General features: G+C 36.7%; 1 protein-coding gene across 1 annotated transcript; it reads right to left on the bottom strand.

Annotated features, from left to right (window-relative positions):
• Positions 1-1012: 1012 nt before the first annotated feature.
• gpt2 (glutamic pyruvate transaminase (alanine aminotransferase) 2) lies at positions 1013-13064 on the bottom strand. The gene is given in 12 exon segments (XM_051899681.1): positions 1013-2868; positions 3597-3709; positions 5090-5245; positions 5425-5599; positions 6154-6290; positions 6696-6775; positions 7479-7722; positions 7815-7948; positions 8210-8318; positions 10854-10943; positions 12460-12584; positions 12587-13064. Coding segments are annotated over 12 exon segments (1641 nt in total). The 5' UTR covers positions 12765-13064; the 3' UTR covers positions 1013-2768.
• Positions 13065-14582: the final 1518 nt, after the last annotated feature.

Genomic DNA, 14582 nt, shown 5'->3' with positions numbered 1-14582 from the left:
ACACGAAACATTTAAGGCATCCTTTGTTACTTGTAACTATGGTAACTGAGTCGGTACATATAATGCTCGTCTTGGTTGTGGCAAATAAAGTTTATTTAATATGCATAAATGTTTCACATTGCTGGCAAATGTTTTAGCTATGGAACGAGATATTATTCAACATTGGAAATTTTTCAAAATTCCCAATCATAGTAGTGGGTATTTACTTCCAAGTCTTGAATGTAGCACGCCTATGAAAAGGGAGTGTTCGAAAGAGAGGGTTAAAAACAGGACAGAAAATAGCTTATAATGCTATCAAGATTTTTATATCAATAACATCCTAATTTAGAAGTGATAAGTGGCCCTCAGAGAACATTACAAAATAATGCAGTTCATGACCCCTTTAAAACTAAAGTTTCTTTCAAGAGGACTACGTTTATTCATCATATTTGTAATCCAAAACAAGCTACATAAAATACAATTTAATGTATTTCATTAGCATTGGGGTTCATTGATTAAAATGCACAATAAAATATTGTTTACCAACCCAATATTATCAGCACTTCACTATTCAAATGTAATGGCGGAGACGTTATTGGCGTTAATTTCTTCTAACACGACTATGAAAGGTGTTTAAGATGGCAAAGCTGTCTTAGGCTCTTACTCTAATATCTGAAATGTGTTTTGCTTCATGTGTTCACTATTGACACGTCCACGTGCTGCAAAGAACACCAGAGGGCAGTAAGTCCCAATGTTACACCGTTAACTATAACGGCATCGTCCAAGTCCCAGTAGCCCCTCACTGCAGAACACACGAGATCCAGGGGGCGGAGACGGGTAGGTTAAGACACATGTAAAGTGGGAGGAGTTGGATCTAGATCTGTTCTGCAGTGAGGACCATCTCTCCAAGTCTGCAACAGCTGCTAATTTACACGGGAACGTTGTTTAACTGGTACTTCTTTGTATGTTCTTGCGTTCTGACTGACAGAGCTGACAACTGAAAGCAGTGGTAAATGAGACAAACAGACTAAAGTAACAGTCTCCGTAACTTTAATATTCAGTTGAAAATACTATATACAATGTTAACAGTGGGCCAATTTCCAAATATATGTAAACAAAAAAAATACATAGGAAACAAACAAGCCATTTTAAAAAAATCAATAATACAAGCTATTAATGCATGTAGGGAAACTCATTTCATTAAAAGTTTACAGGCATGAGTAAAGGCACCTCACATGAAGTGATAAGTTCAAAGAAATGCAAGAGTGCATTAACAATATTCATTCAGTGTTAATGGCTTTGATATGATACATGAGATGTCAGAGAGGGAGAATTTCAACAGATAGTCCGCTTTGGCACAAATATCTCCTAATGGCTGATCTTGGATAATACAACAAACTATCTGAATGACCTGAGGCCTGTACCATGAAGCAGATTCACCTGGCTTGTGAAGTAAGTTTTAGATTGGTTTGTGCCACCTGTTTGTGGGTTTAATGTAGCATATAAGTGGGTTAGCTTTTTCCGGTGTTCGTCACAATAGTAACTTGCACTCCACAGCTAACCACCTCCATAGCAGGTTTTGTTCTGCATAAGTGACCTCAAAATGAAAACTGGACCAATCAGCTGTGAGCAGTGACATCTCTAACTCAACAAAGTCACTTACCCAGTTTCTCTTGCTCCAAATTAAAGATTTTAAACTTGTTTCACATGCACTGATATAAAGAGTTTTATTTTAGTTTTTCCCCTTTTGAGGAAAACTGTTTAAATTCTTCACATTTCATAATCTCAATATTCAGCAGAAGAGAGAAGTGAATAACACTGACTCTCTTATGAGAAGTGAACTGCAGTCTCACCGTTTCAAAGCATGTGATTGGCTGTTCGCTACTGATGTCGCAATTTCATGCGCACATGCTATGTAGTTATTCATGAACTCATGATCAAATCATAGTAAAGGATTTTGTTTAATAGTTTAACATAATTTGCAATGCAAAAAGAGGAAATAAAATACATCAGTAAACAATTACAAGCCAGCACTTTCTCCACACATGCTCCCTTCAGTCCATGTTTTCACCTTGGTCACAATCTTCCACAGAAGCTTAACTTGTGACCAAGCTTGTAATGTTGTTAAAAAAAAAAAAAAAAAAAGTTTATGTACATTGCATGGCAATGAGTGCAACTAAGGATGAGGACAACAAAAACATCGAGTCCCTCCTTGTAAACTTTCCAGAACCATAATGTGAATAATGTACCTTCAGTGTTAAGTCACATCACAATCCACCCCTCCACCCCACAATCCACCCCAAACCAAAGCAAAATGGCTCAATTTTCATCAGGCAAAATAGTTTTGAGTAGTTCAAATAAGGCGCTACAAAAGAATTTCAACTGAACAATTCAGTTGCTGGTTTGGAAAGTTGTTAATAAATAATATTTGTAATTGGATCTCGATCTCATGCATGACAGTATATTACCCACACACCCTGCTGCAGAATTGATGAATTAAAAGCAAATTAACAGAGGGAAAAGTGATTGATAATGTTGCTGTATCCTATTTTCCTCTAATGGACTGTGAAAACATTCAAACAGTGTTACATGTCTGACTAAACTGCTAGTAGTTCCCCAAAACTCATCCAGAAACCATTTTTGTATTGGTAAACAAGGCTGAATTTTTTAAAACTTCATTAAATTACTTAACACTACCTTTACAGTTTAAACGTGTAGTTAGTGTGTTAAGTAGTGCTGGAGCTCGCCAGCTTATGTTTTCTTAATCAGGACACATCTCATGTCTGTAGCTACTCCACAGTCGAATACTCTTTCAGGAAACTGATGTGGAAATCTCGCACTTTGCCAAGAAGTTCCTTTAGCTTTTCTCTGGACGGCAAGATTGTCATTCTGAAACAAAGACAAACAGACCAAATAAAAAATAAAAATAAAAAAAAATGCAAACTGGTAAAACGGTGTTACTGGCATATAATTATTAAAGCACAGGTGCCTGTAACTTGACACAGAAAACAATATCACATAACATTATTTTGAATATTAGGGAAAAAGATTTTTTTAATAGAGCGATTTCATTCTTCTGGTTTAAAAACCAAAGTTAAAGTAACATAACACATGGCATGTTAGTGTAAAATCTGAATGGTGACTGATTTACATTAAAATTGCAGTGATACATGATACATGGAAGGGCTTAACGACAAATTCAAAAATGCTTGCTTTTTTATTTTATTTATTTTTTATTTTTTTGCTAGAAACTAATGTTTTAACAAATTATAGTAGATGCTTTAAAAGTGCATGTTTTTTGAAAACTTGAAATCAACTTATGTTCATCTGTTTGCTGTCTGTCACAACTCAGGATAATTGCTAGTGTAGAGTTATGTCAGGGTTATGAAAGTTATATCAATCTCTTTCCTGTGGTGCCAGACTGAATACTCAAATGACATTTTCAGCTCAGGTGAACAACAACAACAACAACAACAACAACAACAACCAACAACAACAAAACAGATGCACTGAGTGCTCATAACCAAAATTTCAAATGGTGTACATCCAAGGGGGTCATGTAAAGAAATCACCTGATATCAGATAAAACGTTTGAATCTGTTGAAAAGCAAGTTTACCTGAAATGATAAGTTCCATCTTTCTGCCCAAAGCCACTACCAGGAACAACACAGATCCCCATCTCCTCCAGCAACCTCAGGCAGTACAGCATGTCAGGCTGCATTCCTAGAGCCTGCCGAACCAAATCAGTCAGATTTTACACTTACACTCCTTCAGTGACAGCTGGCAGCTCAGACCTTTCTATGACTTTTCTGAAGTAATTCAAGTTGAGTTACAGAGTAGAAGAGTAGCTTCTCAAGTGGAAACAAGCATAATTCTGTAACAAAAGTTTTCTGAAGCATACCACCATTCTGCATGAAGCGTGGCTAACATTTATAGAGCTCTTAAACAATATTATACAGTTGGATTTAGTTACCCATTCAAGAAACATTACTGGGCAGACTATGCTGAACTAGTAATACTAGTTACACCCTTCCTAATCAGATAACACATGGATCACCATTCTAATGGTGATGAAAGAGGTTTTCAGAGTTTGAACAATGCGAACAACAAGAGTAGGGCTGCACGATTAATCGAAGTTAAACGTAATCGCAATTTGGCTTAGTGTGATTATGAAATCAAGGGATTTCCTGGAACGACAAGCATTATATTAATTCTGCGAGGAATATTTAGAGTATCTGCTAAAGGGCACTCTCCGGCGTCCAGTATGAAACAGACGTGTTTATTCTGGGTAAAAATAGGGGAAAAAAAAAAAATACTTAATATAAATAATACTCTCTAAAGAACTTTGAGGGAAACATATAATCAATATGTTTTTCTCCAGTGTACAGAAGTGCAGGAGTTGTTTTTGTTTTTTTCCCCACAGTGGATGCATGAGGCAAATATTTCCTATTAAATACATGGACTCCATTTTTGATTTTGCATACCTCCTGACAAAAATAAAGAAATTATTGTAACAGATTTTTATCATAATAATAATACAATATTTTATAATAAATCCTTAGACCTTTCTAATTATTTATAGTCATAGGCTGCTTGCATGTTAACAGGTAACCCCGCAGTTTTCTATTAAATAAAATTATTATTATTATTATTTTCTAATTATTATAGTTATTTTTATCCTTAAATACTCTATTTTTTTTATTTTTAATAATGAAAGTTATTTCAATAGTAATATTTCATATTTGGTTTAATATTTTTATTTAGGAATAAATAATATTAATAATAATAATAATAATAATAATAATAATAATTAGTAGTAGTAGTAGTAGTAGTAATAGTAAGATTAATATATTAGCACAACATTTTAGGTCAAATTGTGCATTCCTACAAACAAGCAAAACAAACCTAGTATTGTTTATTTTCACACACTTTAAATAATAATAATAATAATAATAATAAAAAAAAAAAAAATAGCAATTAGATTTTTTCTCCAAATTGTGCAGCGCTAATGTGGAGTGCCATGAAAACAAGCAGACAACTAAGATCACGATTCGAAAAGCAATAATACTCCACCAGAGAGCTCAAGTTCTGCTGAAGTATGAGCACTTGCCTTGGCTTCCTCCACTGCCTTAGGAGGGATAAAGATGCGAGGGAAGGCGTACATGGCCCCCTGGACGGGATTACACTTGATTCCTGGAACTGAATTCAGGATCTGCTCAGTTAGCTTAGCTTTTTCTGCTAAAGCACCCAGCACTGACGATTTCTCCTGAAAGAGATCAGATAAAGACCATCACACCCAGTCAAAACCAAACCTAAAAATTCTAACTGGTTACTGATGCGTAACTTTACATGTTTACATACTTAAAACAACATAACAAGGAAGTTACTGTCAGTGTCAGCACACAATGCACTTAACTTCACCAGACACTAGACTGCATGACTGACCTGGTAGAACTGTCTGAACGAGGGCTCGTCTGGTTGTGGAGGATTGACGATGACATCCATTGCAGCCTGGCCAGCCAGGGGGGGGCACAGTCGAACTGATAAAAGCTTCACCAGCTGGGCCTTGACCTCAGGATCCATGTTGATCACCTCCATGTATCCACCCCTGAAGCCACACCTGCGGAAGGATATGGACATGGTCACATGAGTTCTCTGAATTGAAGGACAAGGTGTTTTTTTTTCCATGATATAACTAGAAATATTTATGTTTTGGCAAATGAATGTGGCAGACATTCATTTGCCAAAACATAAATATTTCTAGTTATGTCATGGAAAAAAACAAGTCATTTAATTCCAGTCAGGCCACATTTTACATGAAGAACTTTTAACTTGGTTTTAAACAACCAACCTCAGTTAGAAGAATGAGTTTCAACAAATTACATGAAATGCAACAATTTCTCAGACCAAGTCACTGGACTGCCTTTAAAACTCTACCAGTTCAAGCTGTTCTTACAAATACCAATACCTTGACACTGGTGGTAGGTATGTCTACATCGCATCTATTTAAAAACACAAATTACAAAACCAGACGATGTCTAAATATGTTTCAGGATACTGAGGTTATGTCATGTGAAAGTGTGTGAAGGGTCAATGAAAGCTGATCTTAAGAAGGCCATCTCTAATTAAGGCACATGCTGACCCCTGCAGAGGTTCAAGCATAGGGATACTCACTCTCCCGTGTAGCCTTTGGAAGTGGAATGGAAGGAGGCGAGCTCCACATTGTTGAAGTACTCAGGACCCATCTCATATAGCACCTTCTTGAAGGAGTGGAACTGACAGTCAGGAGCATACACATTTTCCTGATACACCTGTCAGCAACAGCACACACCAACACGAAGAACACATGGTCATGTGGAAGTCAAACATGTAAAAACAGACACACATACTTTCAAGTAGCTTCACACTTAAATGTACACTAATGTTCAAACCTTTGCGGTCGGTATGATTTTTTTAAAAAGAAGTCACTTATACTCATAAAGATAGTATATGATCAAAAACACAGTAAAAACAGTAATATTGTGAATATTGCAATTTTAAATATAATAATAATAATAATAATAATATTTATATTATTATTATTATTATTATTATTATATTATTATTGTTGTATTAAAATATTTCTATTTTTCTATTTTAATACATTTAAAAATGTAATTTATTCCTGTGATGGCAAAACTGAATTCCAGCATCAAAAGAGCACAGATTGTGATTACCTCATCTGACATAACAAAGAGATTCTCCTCATAAGCAAAGTGCAAGACTTCTTCAATGCATTTTTTACTCTGGACCTGACCTGTAAAGGGTAAAGTGAGATGAAGAAATGGGAATGACAGAATTTAAATGGATCGTTCACCTAAATATAATTTGCATCAACATCAAACCTAGCATGAAGCATCTTAAAGTGGCATATTTTAATGCAGAGTCTCATCAGATTTTGTCTAATCACAGTGTCTAAAGAGGTGCTAAAGCTGAGCGTGAAATCAGGAAATTGGTCACAAATTTACTATTTCCTATACAGTTAATGGCACAGTGTATATAGGGAAAAGGGTGTGTATCAGATAATGTAAATATGTTTTCCATTGGAGCGAAACACCTGGTTTTGCATTAGCATGACATGAAATACCACAGTACACATCATCACTCCAGAGACAGAATAGTGCAAGCTGGAGCAAATCACAAAACGTATCTTCTACACAGAATATTCTATATTCTAGAGATTCTATATTCCGTATGTGAGTTTCAGCTAATTACTGCTTAAATTTGTTTCTGTTCATCACACAAAATGATCAGCTTCAGAAGACTTACTGCCTAAAATCATATGTATGTAATATTAGATCTCATAAGCATCATCCCAAATCACGAGGGATCATGACTGGAAAAAGTACACGGGGTAAAAAGGACATGCTCTTCTTTCCAGGGCACATGCTATTGGATCCAAACAACCACAAGGGCATTATGTTTCCTAGCACACAAGAATAGCTTTACAATTTACCTACCCGTAGGATTGCCAGGGTTAATGATGCAAATGACTCGGGGCTGGCAATGCTGTTTGGCAGCCTGATAGGATCTGTAAAGCTCATTGATGTCCAGGGCCCAGCAGTTATCCTCATCCAAGTAGTAGTTGACCTGTACTGCATCCATCTCTGAGATTGCAGCGGAGTAAAGTGGATACTGAGGGATGGGGATCATTACACCGGTCCGTGAAGAGTCTTTCCCAGACACCAGCAACCGCAGAATAGTCTTAAAAACAAAGTTTGGGTTTGTCAGTAATGCATGTCAAGTAAGCAGTGTAGGTCAAGTCTCTGATTAATTGTAAATATACAATTGCTTACCATAATGCCATCACTAGCTCCAGCAGTGAGGTAAATGTTTTCCCAGTTTGAAGGAACTCCTTCATCTCTCTGCTCTATGTATGTGGCAATGTCTTTGCGGATGTACTCTACACCCTGGCTTGCGCTATATGACCCTACAACAGAAACACATGCGTTAGCACTGTAGCATTTGCTACTGCAAAACAACATTGAATAAAACAGTGTTGCAATAGGTCTAGTGTTCCCCAGCTTCCTGAGAACTGCATGATCTGCAATAATAAGGCAACATGGATGTCTTCCAATCACTACAGAGCCATGCTGTACGCAGAGTTTTATATTTTATTTAAAGATTTTTTTTTTAAAAAGTATTTGATTCAATGACACAGTCTTAACCTTAGAGGAACAAATGCACACACCGAGACTGTATCCCCCGCAGCCCTGCAGGATATGTCGTGCTCTCCATTTCGCATCCTCTGGGAAACTGGGGCTGTCCATCAGCTCAGGGAATGTGCAGAGAGCCACCACCTGCACAAAAGAACAAACACAGATAAAACACTCTGTTATTTGTCTGTAGTCAAAGAATTGCATCATGTTATATTGCCACTTTTAAATGTATTGTTTTCAGGTGTAAGAGCAAATACAGATCAGGGGTCTCTCTGTAAACCTACTGCCAACGTATTTCTGCTAAACTCTCAATGCTACGAGATTCTGATATAGTATTCTCCCATAGCAAACCTTTTTCTGCAATATTTCTAACTGTCAATCACAACCAATTATAATTTATTACAAAATTATTATATATATATATATATATCTTTTAACTATAGTAGACAAAACATTTTAGTATATTATATTGAAACATAAAGATGTTTAAAACTTTTGGAACTCATTTAATCATTAACGTAAAGGTGGATCGTATCAATATTGCTTTGTCTTGTTGTGGGACAATTCCTTAAGATTTAATTCTCACAATTTCCATGCACTACATTGAACTGGAAGTCGTGGTGGCCACTGAGCCTAAATGCAGAAGAGATGCGTAGAGTCTATTTGTAATCAATGATAATAAAATACAGAAAACAACTGATTGCAGTTGATTGGATGGGATTTCAGTTCTGATTCTGGCAATATTTCAATATGTATTGTGTTGCAAGCATATTGTTTCATTGATTATTCATTTATTCATATTCAATTAGCATATAGGAAAATGTGTTTGTTTGGCTTTCATATGCACACTAAATGGGGATCAGATTTAAGCAGTAACTTTGTTCTCAAGCATAACAGAATCCAGGCCAGATGGCTGGTGGAGTCCAGTCCCTCCCAAAGTTTCCCAAGCCATAATAACCCATACAGGTCAGAGGCTGCTTCCCTTTGGCTTCATTTTCTTTAAAGTTGACATTACTTTGAAAATCATATGACCACACACTGACCAGAGACTATTGCTGTGTCCCAAATCACATACTATCCATCCTAAATAGTATTCAAAATTATAATTAATGTCGTAGTCAAATCATAGTATGTTGAATTGAATATTCCAAACAAAGATACCCAGATGGTCTACTTTTTCCGGTTAGAATCTGAAGTGCAGATCCGTGCACACTCTAAAGGCTAATATTGCCCACAACCCATTGCGCATTGGATGAGGATTCGATTAGAACTACAAACACAAACAAAAAGTGTTAAAAAACTACAAACATGGCAGATGTGTGAGTCCGACGGTTAAGCTGAGAGGTTTAGATAAAGGGGTTTGAGTGATTAATAATCAGTATCTAACCTGACAAAAATATATTTATGTTATCCACATTATATTTCATCTGCAACAGCATTCTGAACTTTTATAAAGATATGTTTGGTCATTAATCATTATGCAAACACATGAGGAGAGTTATCCACATGAAAGACACATAACTGGCAGATCAACATGCTGCAACATTTCTCTCTGATACAATAGGAAATTAAGTTAAATTAAATTGAATGTGGAGGATTTTAACTGTGACAAAATGATTGACAGGGCCATTTTAAATGGTGACAGGACGCACGTAGCTAGTATGTCTCAAAGCTTGCCTACTATTCTGCTACATACTCAAAAGTACTTTTTCTTCAGGAAATACTTTTAGGGCATAGTATAAGTAGGCGAATTTGAACGCAGCATATGACTATCACGCTAGCATGAATAGTGGTGTCCTGTTGGCTCAAAAAAAATGTATTCCACAAGCTGCAGTTCCAGGTCATCACACAAGCTTTTGTTCTGCTCATAACGAAAAGGCTAAATCAACTCTGACTAAACTAGGCCAATAATAAGAGACTGTCTTCCACTGGAATGTACAGCGTGTTCCAAAACTGTGAGTGGTCAACAAAAGTTGCTCTTCTTTCAAGCCACTGGAATCAGGCTCCTCACTAACCCGAACAAACCTGTTCATGCTACAAATTTCTAACCCTGTGTCTCAATCAGCTCCCTAGGTCGTGAATCAGTATATTGTGAAAATGAATGTGGCTGACTCCCTGATCAGTGCCCTGACTACTGAACTAGGGAGTTGATTGAGACGCACCCTAAGACTCTCACTTCTGTTGCACACCTGAGTTTGATTCATTTGGTACTTGCGAACAGTACCAAGGTCTGCCTAATAAGGGTGTTCATGTGAACTCTAGTATGGTTCACTGCTGATATGAACACAATTTTGAACCAAGTGAACCACCAAGTGAACCACTTTTGATGACATATGACACACTGTAAGCAGAGAGAATGTACATCACATTTCTGCTCACCTTCAGCAGAAATGGACTCCCGCATTCTTTAGTGTTTGCAGTACATTCGCCAAAGATAGCTTTGAAAACAAAACTAAAAGGCTCAGGGGGAGCACTCTAAGATACCAATGTTGTTTTTAAAGACTACATGAGCTGAATAGTCACAAAGCTGTAGAGAGATGTAGTTTCAGAATCATTGCAGAGTTAATATTTTGTCAACAGTTCACACCCTAAGTTGCTTTATTTAATGCCAAACAACTTCATTAGAGATGAAGACTGTCTCTTTAAGACTAGAATAATTTGTGTATTTGTGGTTACCTGTCTGAGGAAGGTGATTGGTTGCTGTCCCATGGCATGTGCATCACCGATGTTGGCTTTGATGACCTCAGAGAAGGGTTTCGTACCACCCTATAAGAGAGAAAGAAGGTCCTCTTCAAATGAACAATGCCAACTTCTAAAAAGCCATAAGCCTTGCCCAGAATCCATGTTGCAAAGTACACACCAAATAGACCTGCCCTAACAGCTGTAGGGAAATTATCACATCTACCAATACTGCAGTGAAAGCAGATGTTTGTCTGGACACGCATAAATAGGTTTGTTCACGAAAAAGCAGATGTAAAGACTATGCTACTTTCGCAGAAATCTGTAATGTTGTGAAATCAGGCTTAATATTATGACCTTCTACAGACATAAATCATAATTTCCCTATGTCACTTTTGGTGTTATTGATTTTACGTCAATGTAGTTCTCATTCTGTACCATCTAGTCACATGCTAAGGGCATGGCAAAAAAAGTTAAACAGTCAATGAAGGCCACATCATGCCCTTGTCCGGAAGACACCTGTTCATGGGATATAAATAAAGCTCTCTTCCTAAGAGCTCATCTGTCATTGCTGAGCATGCAACCTCACACAAACTTCTACATCATGGTAAAGATAGTTAGATAACATTACTGCTGAATGGTCAGCTTCACAGCAGTCAGACACCTTTGTTGCAACCCTTGTGGACGCAATAAGAAAGGGGGAAAAAAAATCATAATGAGCAACTACAAGGCAGGGTGGGTCATTTTGTACATTACTTCCAACCACAGAGCACGTTTGCTATGAAAAGCAGTATCTCTGAAAGGGTGTATTCAGATCGATTCAAATACTAGTGCAGAAGTGATCTTACAGCAAGTTTTTTTATTTATTATTTTATTTATTCAATTAGTTGTTAATTTCCCCCTAAAATGAACATTTAATTCATTTAATCCCACCAGTAACCTTTGTGACCAAAAGCATTTCTCAAAAGCATTGTGAGCTAAGATGATCGCAAAGACCATTCGTGGCAAAGAATGTTAAAAACAATATTCAAACAACAATCATATTTAATAATATAATATTAAAGGCTCTATTATAAATGATTTATATGAGGCTGAATAATCTTAAAAACACATTATCACTTCAGATTTGTGACCAAAGAGAAACACTAATAGCCTATTACTCAAAATATACTCAGATTAAAAACAAATGTACAAGTAAAAAAAAGTTGAACTATTAATTACAATTTTCTTTTGGGTCTAACAGGGCAATTTTGACTGTATTTTGCCATTGGTTACAATTGTGTACAAGATTAAAGATTTCACTAACTTTTTTAAACTTTTTTTTTTTTTTTTTTAATGATATGTAGTTTGTTTTATCAGGTTATCCAAAAGCAACAAACTGGGGAAAAAATGGGATTAACTAAGTTAAATTAAGTATATATTATACATACGGTAGTCAACATTTGAAGTGGATCAAAACCTTTCATCAAAGTTGTCCTAAAAACTTCTAAGGACAACTTAGATGAACTTTTTTTGATCCACTTCAAATGTTGACTGCTGTGTATTATATATAGCTGTACTTGGGAGCATAAAGTGTAAAATCGGTATTTAAACATTTTCTCACCTCCTCCAAGCATCTCTCAATCTCTCCAGCTTTGATGACGATGGGTCCTCTCACGGCGTACTCCACAGCCTTCACCTGCGGGTTCAGTGTGTCCATAGTCAGTGTCTTCTCCCGAATCTTTCCGTCAGACGCCCAGCAACCACTTTAGCCTCGGCGGTGCTGAAGCGCATCTGACCGTACTTCTCCACGGGCGGACCTTGAGATTTGTGTCTTACCCCGGTAAGAGATGTCAGTGTTAAGGGTGTATACTGATCGAGAGCTCCGGCGATTAATGACCGAGCTGCCAATAACTGCAAGCGATACATTTCGGCAGAGAGTGGGGTGAACCTTTTAAAAGCTCAAAACAAGGATGCGCGTGAAGGGACGCAAATGTAAAAGATACTATAACCGTCGTTCTAACCGCCAGTTAAGACAATTAAAGGTTAAAATTGACAAATAAAAAACGAAATCACTTCAGAAAATGTTTCTTCTGTACAAGGCCGATCCGCATTATCAAGTACTTGACTGTATCTCGCTCAGAGAACCACCTTCATCGCCTACTATGATCATCCACCCGCCAATCTTTATGCGCTCTCATTCATTGCGCTCATGTTCTGTTGGCAATGGGGGTTGTAGTTCTCACGCTGCTGTGCTTGATCCGCTGTCACCATTTAGTGCTCAAAAATAAAACTACAATACCCAGCGCTGTATGATTTTGCGCAGCCGGTGAGCGTGTATGCGGGGAGGAGACTTCCTGACTGTCACGGCAGACCAAAATTTCATCAGAACACAGGAGTACGTAAAAAAAAAAAAAAAAAACACACACACACACACACACACAAGGGAGTCTGAAACAAACGTTGCTTTAAAAGGTGCCGTTTCAGATGACATGTGACATATCTGGTCATTTTAAAATTTCTGTTTTCAATTATCAATTATCATTGACATTTTGGTAGACCATAGTTTGGTAGCAAAACCTTTTAAAAAGTGAATAAAAGCGACCTCTGACTTTCTAATACTGCGACCAGTGTCATTAAACACAATCATTTCGAAATTATCTTCTTGTTTGTGTCTTCTGTACGTTACCTATTTCATCACACTGAAAGTGTGAGAGCAGAAGCTAAAGCAATATGGGTTTTACCACAGTCAAATGCTGAAGAAGTGACTGCAATTAATGTAATCTGAATGAAATGCTGCCATCTGCTGGAATAAGGCTGTACAATCTCTTTAACAGACTAGATGATGTTTATGTTTGTTTGCATTTTTACAGTGCCTACCCTGCATTTTTTTTGTCAGGTTGCTTTTTTTTTTTTTTATAGTAATGCAGATGAAAGTAATTTTTAAATTTGGCAAATATTTGGTAAAACTGAAGAGTGGTTTCACTGGCATGTCAGTGAAATGTTTTAACATAACAAAAAGAAAAAAATTCCAGTCAGTTCCCAAACAAGATTCTCTTTCAATCACATCGAAAACGTCATTAACACCCTATGTACCAGTAGCCTACGTCATCTTGTGTGAGGTTAAAAGAGCAGCGCTGTGCTGAACAATGACTTGTTTAGCATATGAAGAGGGCATGAGGTTCCCACAGTGCAACTAACAACCACAAAGTCTGCAGAGCCACATAATATTCTTTTAAGATTTTCCTTTCTGTTTCAATAAGCACTTGACAGGCTTTAGCATTTTTTAAATGACATGGAAGGAATTCAACTTTACTGTTGTTATTTCTTATGTTTCAAGCAGTGTATGATCGGGGAAGTATTTGGAGAAATAATATACTAGACTAAAAAGTAAAGAAGGAAATGCTTTCCACAAACGACAAGGCAGGCTTGTAAAAGTTGCAGATGCAGTAATGACATATTTGCATAGAATGGGAGGAAACATTTTTTTCAGGTTACTCAAGATTAGTGTCATTAAGTAATTAGCTTTTAAAATAAAAATAAGCTCTATGATTATCTCTCACGTATTTATCCAGCTTCTTGTATTGTAAACAAAAACATTTTCCTGTTCATACTCCTCTATTTCATGCACACTTTTTCAGTAATGACTGATTGTATTTTGATGATGGATTGAATGTATTTTAATTGTATTTTGTAAATTATAGTATTGTATCCCATGATGTCAGATAGCAGTGGGTGGGGGTGGGG

Source organism: Ctenopharyngodon idella, chromosome 7 (assembly GCF_019924925.1).
Source record: "Ctenopharyngodon idella isolate HZGC_01 chromosome 7, HZGC01, whole genome shotgun sequence".
NCBI lineage: Eukaryota > Metazoa > Chordata > Actinopteri > Cypriniformes > Xenocyprididae > Ctenopharyngodon > Ctenopharyngodon idella.
The sequence above is the reverse complement of the archived record's forward strand: the minus strand, read 5'-3'. Positions and strand labels throughout refer to the sequence as shown.